The sequence below is a fragment of the Schistocerca cancellata genome, chromosome 2, assembly GCF_023864275.1.
Source record: "Schistocerca cancellata isolate TAMUIC-IGC-003103 chromosome 2, iqSchCanc2.1, whole genome shotgun sequence".
Lineage (NCBI taxonomy): Eukaryota > Metazoa > Arthropoda > Insecta > Orthoptera > Acrididae > Schistocerca > Schistocerca cancellata.
The window spans coordinates 442,192,793-442,205,340 of record NC_064627.1 but is presented as its reverse complement, the minus strand read 5'-3'; the positions used below and the strand labels follow the sequence as shown (position 1 = coordinate 442,205,340).

Here is a 12,548-nt window from a genome sequence, read left to right as displayed (position 1 = left end):
GGCCAGTGTAGAGGGAAGTGGCATCAATAGAGAATAGCAGGGCATGGTGTGGCAAAGGAACAGGAACTATGGACAGTCATTGGGGGAAACTGGTGGTGCCTTTTATATAGGTGGATAGGTTATGTATGATAGGCTGAAGTTGTTGGTCCACAAGAGCAGAGATTCTCTCAGTGGGAGCATAGTAACTGGCCACAATGGAGCAATCTGCATGGTTAGGTTTATAGACTTTAGGAAACATGTAGAAGGTAGGAATGCAGAGAGTGGTAGGGATGAGGAAAGAGATACTCAGGGGAGAGCTACTGGGATGTGGCTAAGGATTTGAGGAGTGACTGGAGATCCTGCTGGAGTTCTGGAATGGGGTCACCTTGGCGGAGTTTGTAGGCAGATGAATCTTAAGCCTGATGGATTCCCTCCCCCCAGCTAATCCCAGTGGTTCAAAACCACTGTGGTGGAGCTTTTGTCAGCATGTACAGTTATAAGTTCAGGATCAATTTTTAACTGGTGGATTGTGATTCTTTCTGTGTACGTAAGGAGGATTGCCACAGGTTCTGTAAATCAGAGAATTTCAAACAAATCAGGAAAATTGGGCAAAAAAGCACTGAAAAAATCTCAATTTTTGTCTCAGTAGATGAAATGGGTTGTTTACTGAGGTGTCATGCATCGTCGCTGGCTGGGTGCAGCCGAGTTCGTGCACCACTTCCCACCTTCCTCATTCCTACTGCTTCTGCCCTTCCTACCACTCCCCTCAGCTTGCAGTCAGTGCTGCCACCATTTCTTGCCAGTTGCCTAGCAGGGAGGCATGAGGAGTGGTAGTTTGGATCTGATTCTCAGAGACTGCAGATGCAGCAACCAGATATGGCAGTAATTTATGTGTAACTTGTGTCTGAGTGATTGTGTGAATGTGTATGTGCTCTCATTTTCTGACAAAAGCTGTGGCTGAAAATTTAGTTGTGTGTGAGATTGTTTTTTGTACTTGCCCGTCTGCAACTCAGCAATCGTCTTTACAGTGAATCGCTATCTGTCTTCATTATTATTGATTCTCAGAGTATTTGAACAAGTTACATGTTGCATGGATCGATCACCACGGTGACATTTCATCAACACCCTCTCTGCAGCTCGCGAATAATTGGCCACACAACTGGATTTCCAAGACAGGCTAAATCCAAAGGCCATTTCTGTGGGTATTGTAAGGGATTGAGCCTGCTGATCTGAAGCCATTTGGTTCCCACTAATGTGGAGGCCCTGCTCATTGGATCTAGTCTCACTGTCATAATGTAGCAGATTTTCATGGTTTATCCATGGACCCAGGACTGCAGTGCTCCTCAACGGGTCAGAGACCATGGGTGATTGAGTTCAGGAATTATTACTGTCTCACCACAAGCACATTGTACAATGTGGCATTTTAGAGACATTTAATTTGTTCTACTACATTTAGGCAGTTCAGAAGTAGTTAATATGTTAGAAAGTATGGACAATAAGAAGAAGAAAATTGTGGCAGTCGCTGGCGGTTTGTACGCTACGTACTCGTATATTTCTTGAAAGAAAAGTCACACAATACCTGCAAAATAATAGACATAATGCAGCAGATAATAACCATCAATAAAACACACAGCAGAACCAACATTTTATTGGTGGTCACCTATAATGTTGGTTCAAACAGTTGTTCCCTGCCTTATATACTTCTCTCAAGAGGCCTACTTTTTTCTGAGGTTGTTTCTAAAATCAGTGAAGGTATTTTAAATCCGTCTTGCGACTCCAAGGAGATACATATTTTTGTCACCAAATGTGTTTAATTTTACTGAAATAAAATAATTTCAGTGGTCTTAATGAAACACACATATATTTGGCTTGTTCTCTCCAGTTCATTACAAAAGATGTTATGCCAGTGCTTAAGATTTTTGCACACATCAGAAAATGTCATCTGCTTGCAAGTATTTTTTAGATATTTCCTCATTTGCAGCTATGGTACAAGAAACAATACTGCAAAGACAGGTTGTTAACTTACGTTTTAATTTACCCTTGAGATTTCAAAATTTGTCAGGGAAAAATGCTGAAACTTATTTGTAAATCATGGAAATGTCAGGGAATTTCACTTAGGGAAACTTGTGGCAACCCTTCTAAGGTTTGTTTCCTTGTTGAATGATTTGGGGAATTATGGTGAGTAAGGTTTGAGGTTAAAAAATTGTGAAATGTTAACAGGGGGTGATCTGTGGACAATGAACATGGATCATAATTGTATGGGGGAGTGAACTGTGTCAGACAGGGTTCTGTATTGGTTTTGGTTTGAGTCTGATTGATAGGGTTAGTGGCAAAAAGTGTTTCCAATGTGGGGACTCAACCCAAAACCAGTACTGAACCTTGCCTTACTCAGATCACTCCTCCATTCAAACATGATTTTCCCCAAATCACCCCTGATTTTATAATTTCTTAACATAAAACCTTGCCTCACAATCATTCCCCAAAACGCTCAACATGGAAACTGACCATACAGCCACAGAAAGAACTGCAATCCACCATGTGAAAATTAATTCTGACCTTGAACTACCAGCTGTCAGATTTGTCTACCTACAAACCCTGTCGTATTGACCCCATTCCAGAAATCCCTCCTCAAATCTCCCCCCCCCCCTTCCCCGGCTGTGAGAATCCTTCCTCCCATTACCAATATCTTCAGGCTGTTATACAATTATACAAAACCTACCATCCTATATAAAACACACCAACAATTTGTCCCACTGACCTTCCAGAGTTCCTGTTCCTTTATCACACAATACCCTGATATTCTCCATTGACACCACCTCCCTCTGCACTAACATCCCCAGTGCCCATTGCCTTTCAGCTGCTGAACACCTTCTTTCCCACTGCACAACTGAGTCAAAACCTACAACCTTCTTCCTGATCACAATGACCAACTGTATCCTTACCCCCAATTACTTCTCGCTTGAAGGCATCACCTACAAACAAATCCATGGTACAGCAATGGGCACCCATATAGGAGTATCCTACTCCAGTCTATTGTGGGCCACATAAAGGAATCCTTCCTAATCACCCAAAATCTCAAACCTCTCACTGGTCCTGAGTCATTGATGACATCCTCATGATCTGGACTGAGGGTGAGGACACCCTATCCACATTCCTCCAGAGCCTCAACACCTTCTCCGCCATTCACTTCACCTGGTGCTCCTAACTCAACAAGCCACCTTTCTTCATGTTGATCTCAACCTCAAGGATGGATACATGAGTACCTCCTTCCACATCAACCCTACCAACCACCACTAAAACTCTACTTCAACAGCTGTCATCCATTCCATACCAAGAAGTCTCTTCCATACAGCTTAGACACTCACCACATTTGTAGTGACAGTAGCTCCTCTCCAAATAAACAAAGGATTTCACTGTGCCTTCACAGAGAGAAATTACCTTCTCAATCTTGTATAGAAGCAGACCTCCTTAGCCTTTTCTCCACGTACCCACTGTCTGGCCACAAAAGAGCGCTCTGCCTCGTGACACAGTACCACCCAGGACTGGAGCAGCTGAATCGTTTTTTCTGTCAGGGTTTCGACTAACTCTCATCAAGTTTTGAAATTAGGATTATCCTATCCACTATCGTTCTCAACCCTCCCACAGTAGTATTCCGACACCTTATGAACCTACACAATAACCTTGTCCATCCCTGCTCCACCCCAGTTCCAAGCCCTTGCCTCTTAGCTCATATTCATGCAATAGAACTAGATTCAAGACCTATCCCATACATCCTCCCATCACCACCTACTCTAGTCCAGTCACACGTATCTTCTATCCAATGAAAGGCAGGACTACCTGTGACAACACCTACATGAACTACAAATTAAGCAGCAACCACTGTGCTGCTTTCTACGTGGACATGAAAGCCAATGAGCTCTCTGTCTGCAGGAATGGCCACTGGCAAACTGTGGCTAAGAGGTGATCAGATGTCCCGTTTTTAATGGGGCTGTCCTCTTTTCCCCCGCAAAATATTCGAGATGCCAAATATCCAGTTTTTTCATAATTAGCAATAAGCTTAACTTTCTTTCTGTTTTTAATGTCATAAACATAGTTTTTTAGTATTGTCTTGAGTGCTTTGTCTTGAATGCAAAAATGGAATAAAGAAGCATTATTTTGGTCACAGGATGAGGAGAGTTGTGAACAGAAGATTTCTGTTATCATGCTCAGTGCCAGTGACTTATGCATGAGCTTCGTGATTCGCATAGATTATTTGCTACTGCAGAAATGACAGTCAGCTGCAAAAAGTTTTCATTAATGTTATGGGGATATCAATGTTCAATTGTATTAATAATTACAAGTTAGCTATTCACAGTTAGACGATATAAATTTGTGGTAGATGCAACCAACAGGTTGTCTTTGGATTGGTACAGACAACAATGAGAGATAGACTGCAGTTTCAACACTGGGTTAGGTAACCTTGCTTTATTGCACTCCACTGTCTGTTGTTTGCTATGTGTGAAACTAACTGACGCCCATTAATATGGAGAAAAGAAAGTGTTCTTTCTCAAAAACTGTGAAAGAAGAGTTCCCTTTCTTGAAGAAACCATGTGTATGGAGGTAGAATGTACATTGTGTCATTCAGTTTTTCTTCCATTGAACATAGAGGACATGCCGATATAATGCAGTACATAAAGAAAAAGTGGCTTCTGTTGGAAGTTTCTGTGAGAACTTCTAGCAACATAACTTCCTTTGTAAGTACGAAGAAACTACAAATGGAGGAAATAAATGCATTGCTGTGGGAGAAGGGCTGTATGTGTTCCAAACTGAAATCACACAGTCATTCATTCTGTTCAATGGCTTGCATGACTCTTCTCATCAGAGATCTATTTGGGAAGAAATTCACATGTTCAAGGACAAAATGTGAGTCAATTTTAGTGAATGTTTTATCACTATATGCAATGCATGAAGTTACGTCAAAACTGTGTGTCTGTGATGGTTGATGTTTCAAATCACAAAAGCTTGAAGCTAGTTCTGATTCTAGCTAGATATTTTATACCTACCAGAGGTGTTCAGTGCAAAGTAATCTGTCTTCAGAACACTGGTGGAGAAACGGTAGAATTATTAGATAGTTAGATTCTAGATATTTTAAGAAAGCAAATTATTGTTGACAAAATTGTCAGATTTTGTGCAGATAGCTGTAGCACCAACTTTGGTGGTTACAAGAGAGCAGGAACAAACAATGTTTATTCCAAACTGAACATTGTTCTCAAGATGAATATTCAAGGCATCGGTTGTGTAGCTCTTTCGGTACATAGTGGAGGTCAAACAAGTGCAGACATTCTTCCCATTGACACAGAAACAATAGTGCATAAAATATTTCAATATTTTCACGTTTACACTGTGTGTGTGGAGGAACTGAAATCATTCTGTGAATTCGTTGATACTGAATACAAGCAGGTTCTAGGTAGTATTAAAACTAGATGGTTATCATTGTTGCCAAGAATTACAGGCATTATTGATATGTATGGACCTTTGAAATCTTATTTTGTGTCCCAGGATAGGTGCCCTACATTGCTGAAACAGTTTTTTTGAGAACCCACAGTCACTTCTTTGGCTTTGTTTCACACAAAGGCAATTGAAAATGTTTTGAAATTAAATCCAAATGTAGGAAAGAACGATGATTTCAACTACATAATCTAGTGAAGGGTTAGAGCTGCTTAAAGAAAAAAAATCAGTAACAGGAAATTTAGTTAATTTCAAACTTCGGTTATTTCTTCAGTTTTAATTAACTTGCAAAAGTAAGGTAGCTTCACTCAGTCGAAATACAAGATGATTACTAATTTATTTTATGGCACTTTTGTGACTTATTTAGAAAAGTGGACTTCTCCATTTCAACCTCTGAAATCATTTCATTGGGCAACATTGAAAAATTCTGTTAACTGGGCTGAACTTTTAAATTGCCTGAAAATTCTTAAGAGAGTAGAGTCAGGTGCAACATTTCCAATAGAAGAAGATGTATTGTGTGATGGTATAGGATGCGTGTAAACATTGGATCCAAGAAATTTGATGAATGAGAAAAAGCAAATTTGGAAACGGATGAGAGATGGTGTGATGTATTCCATACACTTAAAAGTACAGCTACGTCATATATAAATGTACACACACTTGTGAGTTTTGATCTTGCTGTACCAGGCGCAACTCTGTAGTGGAAAGGATGTTTTCAATTCTGAATTCCCTTTGGATTGATGAGAAATACTGTTTTACCAGTGAAACTATTGAATCAATTCTAATAGTTAAGACTCATTATCAAGACCTTACCTGCAAGGAGTTCTATAACATGCTATTAACCAATTCAAAGCTTTTGAAAGATACTAGAACTTCTGATAAGTACAAAGTTACTGGCAGTGTTCCTGATGCAGTAGCCAAACATTTTACAGATTATTGATGTCTACCTCAGTGTTCATTGGTTAAGAAATCATTCTTTCAATTTCTCAGTATTTTGAATTATAATCAGTTCTTGAAAAAAACATTGAATTATCTTATCTTTTTAAGGTATATGCCTTTTTGCATGTATAAACTTCAGTTATTTATTTTAGTAAAGCGATGCAGTCATATATGCAGAATATTTTCTGTCTAGTGTCCCATTTTGTCCCTTTTGTTATTCCAGTTTTTCACAAATATCTCATTTTTTCACGTACAAAATCTGATCACTCTAAACTGACCAGCCAGTTGCTGAATATGCTGCCCAACTCAACGTGCTTCACTTTAGTAACTGTTTCACAGCATACTGCCAAGGTTGTTCCAGTTACACTGTAGAACTTTCACTGGAAAGTCCTTACACATTGTGCACACAGTCCTGAACTCTCCCCATGTGATTTCCACATTTTTGGAGTCCTGAAGAAAGACATTCGGGTCCTTCAAGTTTCTTCAGACAAAGAGGTGCACACTTTGCCACAATCGTGGCTCCATAGGCAATTGCAAACATTTTACTATTAAAACATTGGCCATCTTGTCTCACAGTGGGATAAATGTGTTAAGGTATGGCAGTTACCTTGCAAATAATAAACAGTTTGTGTACTTTTTTCTATTTGTCTCATCCTCGTTTGACTGCCCCTTTTATATGTTCAGGTTGTAAAGCTAAATTTTTGATGTAGACATCTAAAATCTTGAATCTATGTATGGACCTGGGAAACAGACCAAAAAAAAAAAAAAAAATTCACCAGAAGAAATAAAAAAATCTATAATTCTAATTTTTTTGTCAAAAAATATCAACTAACAATTAGTTCATAATATATAACTTATACATATGTTTAAAAAATAATTTCCAAACCTTTACATTTTCTCACAATATCACACTTTTTCTTAAGTCCCCCTGAAAAATCTAAATGAGGGACTTTACTGCAGTTCATCACAGAGGGGATATATCAGAATATCGCAAAATTTATTCTATGCTTCTTATTGTGATACACATTAAGTTTCCAACTACTATGACATTACTAAAACACTGTCTTCATTTTTACTGAAGTGACCATGCATAGCAGCAACAGTTTTCGTACATGATGATAATTTGGGTATGCTCTCTAAGTCTTGTTTGATTCGATGCTTCCATTTGAGTCCTCAGTTCACTTGTGTTTATTAAAGGAACACTGAGTGAGTGATCATTCATCAGACAAGTTTAGTGTCTGACATGTGCGATAAATAGTTGGTGTATGGAAGCAGTAGTTAATACTGAAGTGCACAGGATACCTGTAATCTTAGTGGTCCCTATTCTATATGAATTACCATTTTTGGAATAGCCAGCCAGGACTCTTCTGTGAGGTTAGCTAATGCTCAAATTTGCCATAATTCATAGCACGGTTCATTAAAGATATTAAGTAGTGTCCCTGACATATCAGGTTGGCCGAACACACATGTTGGAATACGATCCTGAAAAATTAATGTTTTAGGTACATGAAGTTGGTGAATTCATGTGTTGGTGAACATATTAGCAATGGGCCATGTCGTCTAAGAATATTTGCCTTGCCTTAGTCAGTGATGACAGAATGTATGGACCTTATTATAATAAGTGCCACATTTCAGGATGCATATTCAGTTACTGTACTGGAGGAACAGCAACATTGACCACTAAGTTAGGTACGAGAAGTAAAAGTTGTACTTTTATTTACACATTTCTTGACACATTTACAGATTTATGTGAATTATACAAATACTTATTTTATGAGAGGTGTCTCTCTTCTGTTAGAAGGCAGGTTTGTTGCAGATCTCCATGCTAATATATCCTGTGCAAGCTTCTTCATCTGCATATAACTACTACAAACTACATCTATTTGAAATTGCTTATTGTATTCATTTCATTGTCTCCCAGTTATTACATACATACTTTCCTCCAATACCAGTGACAATTCCTTGACACCTCAGAATGTGTCCTTTCCTTTTTACCCAATTTGGTTTATGACCAATTTATTACTTACCCATCCAATCTTCAGCATTTTTATGTAACATCACATTCCAAAAACTGCTATTTTATTGTTGTCTGAACTGCTTATCATCCATGTTTCAGTTCAGTACATGGCTACACTGCAAATAAATACCTTCATAAAAGTATTTCTAACACTTAATTCTACATCCAACATTTAACAGATTCCTCTTTTGCAGAAATATTTTCCTTGGTATAGCCACCCTGGTTGTACATTTTTACTACGTTGCTCATCATCAGTTATTTGGCTGCCCAAATAACAAAATTCTACTACTACTTTTGGTGTTGCACTTTTGATTGAAGGGTAAACAAGAAAAGAGACTCAAATTTTAGGTCTATCAGTGTGTTAACATTGATGTATGGAAACGAGATGTGGATGAATAAAACAAATTATCAAAACTAAACTACAATCACCTGGAATGAAATTCCCCCAATCAATGAAAGGATACTTCCTAAAAGACAAAAGACACAATGAAGAGATAAGGCAGTAATTAAATAAATGTTTATCAAATGACAGAATTTTCCAAAATGAGAAATTGGGAACACCACATTTTTTGAATGGGTAATAGAATTCCAAAGTTTGCCCTTAGATATCATCCTACTGGAATAAGAGATGACATGTAAACTGAGATTAGAACAGGCTTTGTGTAATCCTGAAAGAGAAAGTGAGCAACAATTGTAGGCAACTCTACAGATACAATATTTATGTAATTTCCCAGGAAGCAGATCAGATAAAAGGCTTTAGATACATATAGGAAGAGCTACCAGTTTAATTCATCTCAACCAGTAGCAACCAGACCTTGCTTCAAGAAATCAGAAACAGGTGTCACAATAGATAAACTAACATGAGGAAGAAATGCCAAAAAAATAAAGGACAGTTTTGCATAGATGGTTGTAAACTAATATTAATACCAACATTAAGCGCCTATTGGTAATTATTGGCCATTTTATGTTTTCTTTTAGTATGCCACTTTTTCTGTTAATGTAATCCCCATTGGTAGGCAATACTTCTTGGTATTTGTGAGTGAAACAAACAAATGTTGCTATAGTTAATTTATCTTGTCTTTCACATAATAATTCCATTTATATATTTGTTAATTGGGCCCTGTTCTCGTCAAATGTGTGTACTTTACACTGAATCAACTATGTGCAGCTGCAAGGATAATTAAAGATTTGAAAACAAATTTTAATGTGTACTCGTTTCAAAAACCTCACATTAGTTAATCATCAATTAACCTGTTTTTCTTCTTTTACAGTCGCCTCAACCAGCAGCTGTCCAAAGCATTAGTAGATAATGGAGTGGATCTTATTGTCATTGAAGGAATGGGACGTTCTGTACACACCAACCTGGAAGCAAAATTCACTTGTGAATGCCTCAAACTTGCCGTAATCAAAAACCGGTGGTTGGCCGCTCGACTTGGAGGAGACATGTATTGTGTCATGTGTAAATATGAGCAACCTCACCAGAGAAGCTAACACATATGGTTGTGTCAACCTATTTGCTACTTAGTTACTGGAGTTATATTTGGAATTTCACTACCATATTTATGGTATAATTTTCTCAGTATATATGGTCAACATGTGAACTACTTGGTATGTTAAATCATCCACCCTTCCCTGCCCCAGCCCTAAGTCAAGAAAATAACATGGTGAAATGTGGGTTTACTGCTTATGTTCACTTCATTCTGATGCTGTTTACAAAACAGAAACAAACATTGCCCTAAATTTTACTATTTTTTTCTGTAGCTCTGAATTTTTATTGGTAAGGAGTAGGCTGTTTTAAAGAAATTATTAAAAAATAATTTGCTTACACACTAAAATCAACTGTTCAACAATCTCCAGTACAACAGTTTTACGTAACAAAAATATGAAAGTGTTTGCTGTTATTAAAGATATTATAAGTATCTATTACTTGAAGCAGAGCTTGTATTTTCCAAATTTTGTACACAGAAATGTAAAAAAAGACATAATAAAAAGTTATATTTGTTTATATGTAATTTATCTGAACATATAGTTATGTTTTCATGATCTGTCTGAAGTATGTATTTATAAGGGATCTTTGATGGTTATTTTGACACAAGCTCGTAAAGATTACATGCTTGAATATCACTTTTTCAAATACTCACAGAAATCAGTTCCATATATGTTTTATAATTTAATTGAGAAAAATTGAAATCGAACAAGTTTGGGTTTTTCTTTGTCAGCATACTGGGTGGAAAATGGAATGACAGCATGTCAATGAGTATGACTCTCTAAATGTAGTTATCCCACTGAACTACAGATAAACTTAACATGACTTGATTTAGAAATTCCAATATACAGCAGAAATCTGCACTTGTGAGCAGTTGAATTAGACATACTTACTAACCTAGTAGCGGTAACAATATCTTTTGACCTGATGGCTGTAGCGACATATTGTGGCATGCACTTCACAAGACACAAAGTGTTGGTTGTGATCCATAATCACTCATTTGGTGCCCACAACTCTTGTAAATAGGGGGAGCTGAGTCCATGGCATGCATGTTTTGATTGAGAGTTACAGAAGCACCCTTATTTCTATGGAGTGATGCTCAAACAATTCTGATACAATCTGAGAGCAATGAAGTGGTGCATATCTTGCTTTCGGTACATGTCACCTACAGCTTGCTGTAAGCTAGACAAACCAATGCAAGTGATCACAAAGTAGCTTCCTTTACCATTTGCCAGTGAAAGATGATGAGTGTGTCCACTCCAGCTTGAACAGTGCCCTGCGGACCAGCAGAATGCATCACCATATGTAATTTTTGATCGTAAATTGCCATTGGCGTATACTGTGACTCACTGAATGAGGCAGTCTTTTTCCCACCATTTCAGCATTTAATCACTGCACTCTGTGATGAGGAGGCAGTACACAAGTGAGATAGTGATTAGGAGGAGGATGAGGAGTAGTTGCTGTTATTGTTCAACATTGAGTTGGGAAGTGATGTGCTGGACTGTGACCCTTTTGCACACTGTTAGTCCATTATAATCAACATCATCCCATGTCAGTTGACTCTGGGGACTGTGTTTTCCCCTGAATCAAGTTGCTAATGGTACACCCTAACCACAGATACACATGAAACGCCCAGTGTTTGCACAACCACAGAGGTGGAATGTGCTATGTGTAATGTGTCTACAATGTGGCAAATACAATGTGCATAAATATGCATCTTACACCTCCAACTTCCGACTGTCCTGCTGACAGCTCATGAAAATCTGGTACTCCGCAATCATTTGACACACTAGACTGTCCTACTGGTAGTGGAGCAAGGAGAGTTCTGTGCCCAACAAAAGCACTTCCAGTTACTTTCCACATATATTCAAAGTACCAAAGTTGTCATGATCAAATCCATAGCAGTGGTGGTCTGAATGCAAATATCCTAGAGAATTATGACTTTCTCCTGGGTGTTCTGCTGAGCTAATGTTTCCATTTTATGCAAACAACATTTCTATGAACCAGCAGTTTTCTTCATATGCTGTGAGTATTGCTGTTATGTGTACTTGTTGCCTGGACAGCAACTAGACTGAAATACTATTGGTTTTATACCACAATCTATAGCTGAGTTTGACTCCCAATGCCCACTACATCCTTTGATGGTCTTTCGTTTTCCAGAGCTACATCTACATCTACATCTACATTTATACTCCGCAAGCCACCCAACGGTGTGTGGCGGAGGGCACTTTACGTGCCACTGTCATTATCTCCCTTTCCTGTTCCACTCGCGTATGGTTCGCGGGAAGAACGACTGTCTGAAAGCCTCTGTGCGCGCTCTAATCTCTCTAATTTTACATTCGTGATCTCCTCGGGAGGTATAAGTAGGGGGAAGCAATATATTCGATACCTCATCCAGAAACGCACCCTCTCTAAACCTGGCGAGCAAGCTACACCGCGATGCAGAGCGCCTCTCTTGCAGAGTCTGCCACTTGAGTTTGTTAAACATCTCCGTAACGCTATCACGGTTACCAAATAACCCTGTGACGAAACGCGCCACTCTTCTTTGGATCTTCTCTATCTCCTCCGTCAACCCGATCTGGTACGGATCCCACACTGATGAGCAATACTCAAGTATAGGTCGAACGAGTGTTTTGTAAG

General features: G+C 38.5%; 1 protein-coding gene across 1 annotated transcript in view; it reads left to right on the top strand.

Moving 5' to 3' along the window:
* Nucleotides 1-10,414, top strand: part of LOC126161917 (4'-phosphopantetheine phosphatase) — a 177,767-nt gene extending 167,353 nt beyond the window's left edge. The window contains 1 exon segment of the mRNA XM_049918086.1: nt 9,694-10,414. Coding sequence (XP_049774043.1) covers nt 9,694-9,913 — 220 coding nt within the window. The 3' untranslated portion in view covers nt 9,914-10,414.
* Nucleotides 10,415-12,548: the final 2,134 nt, after the last annotated feature.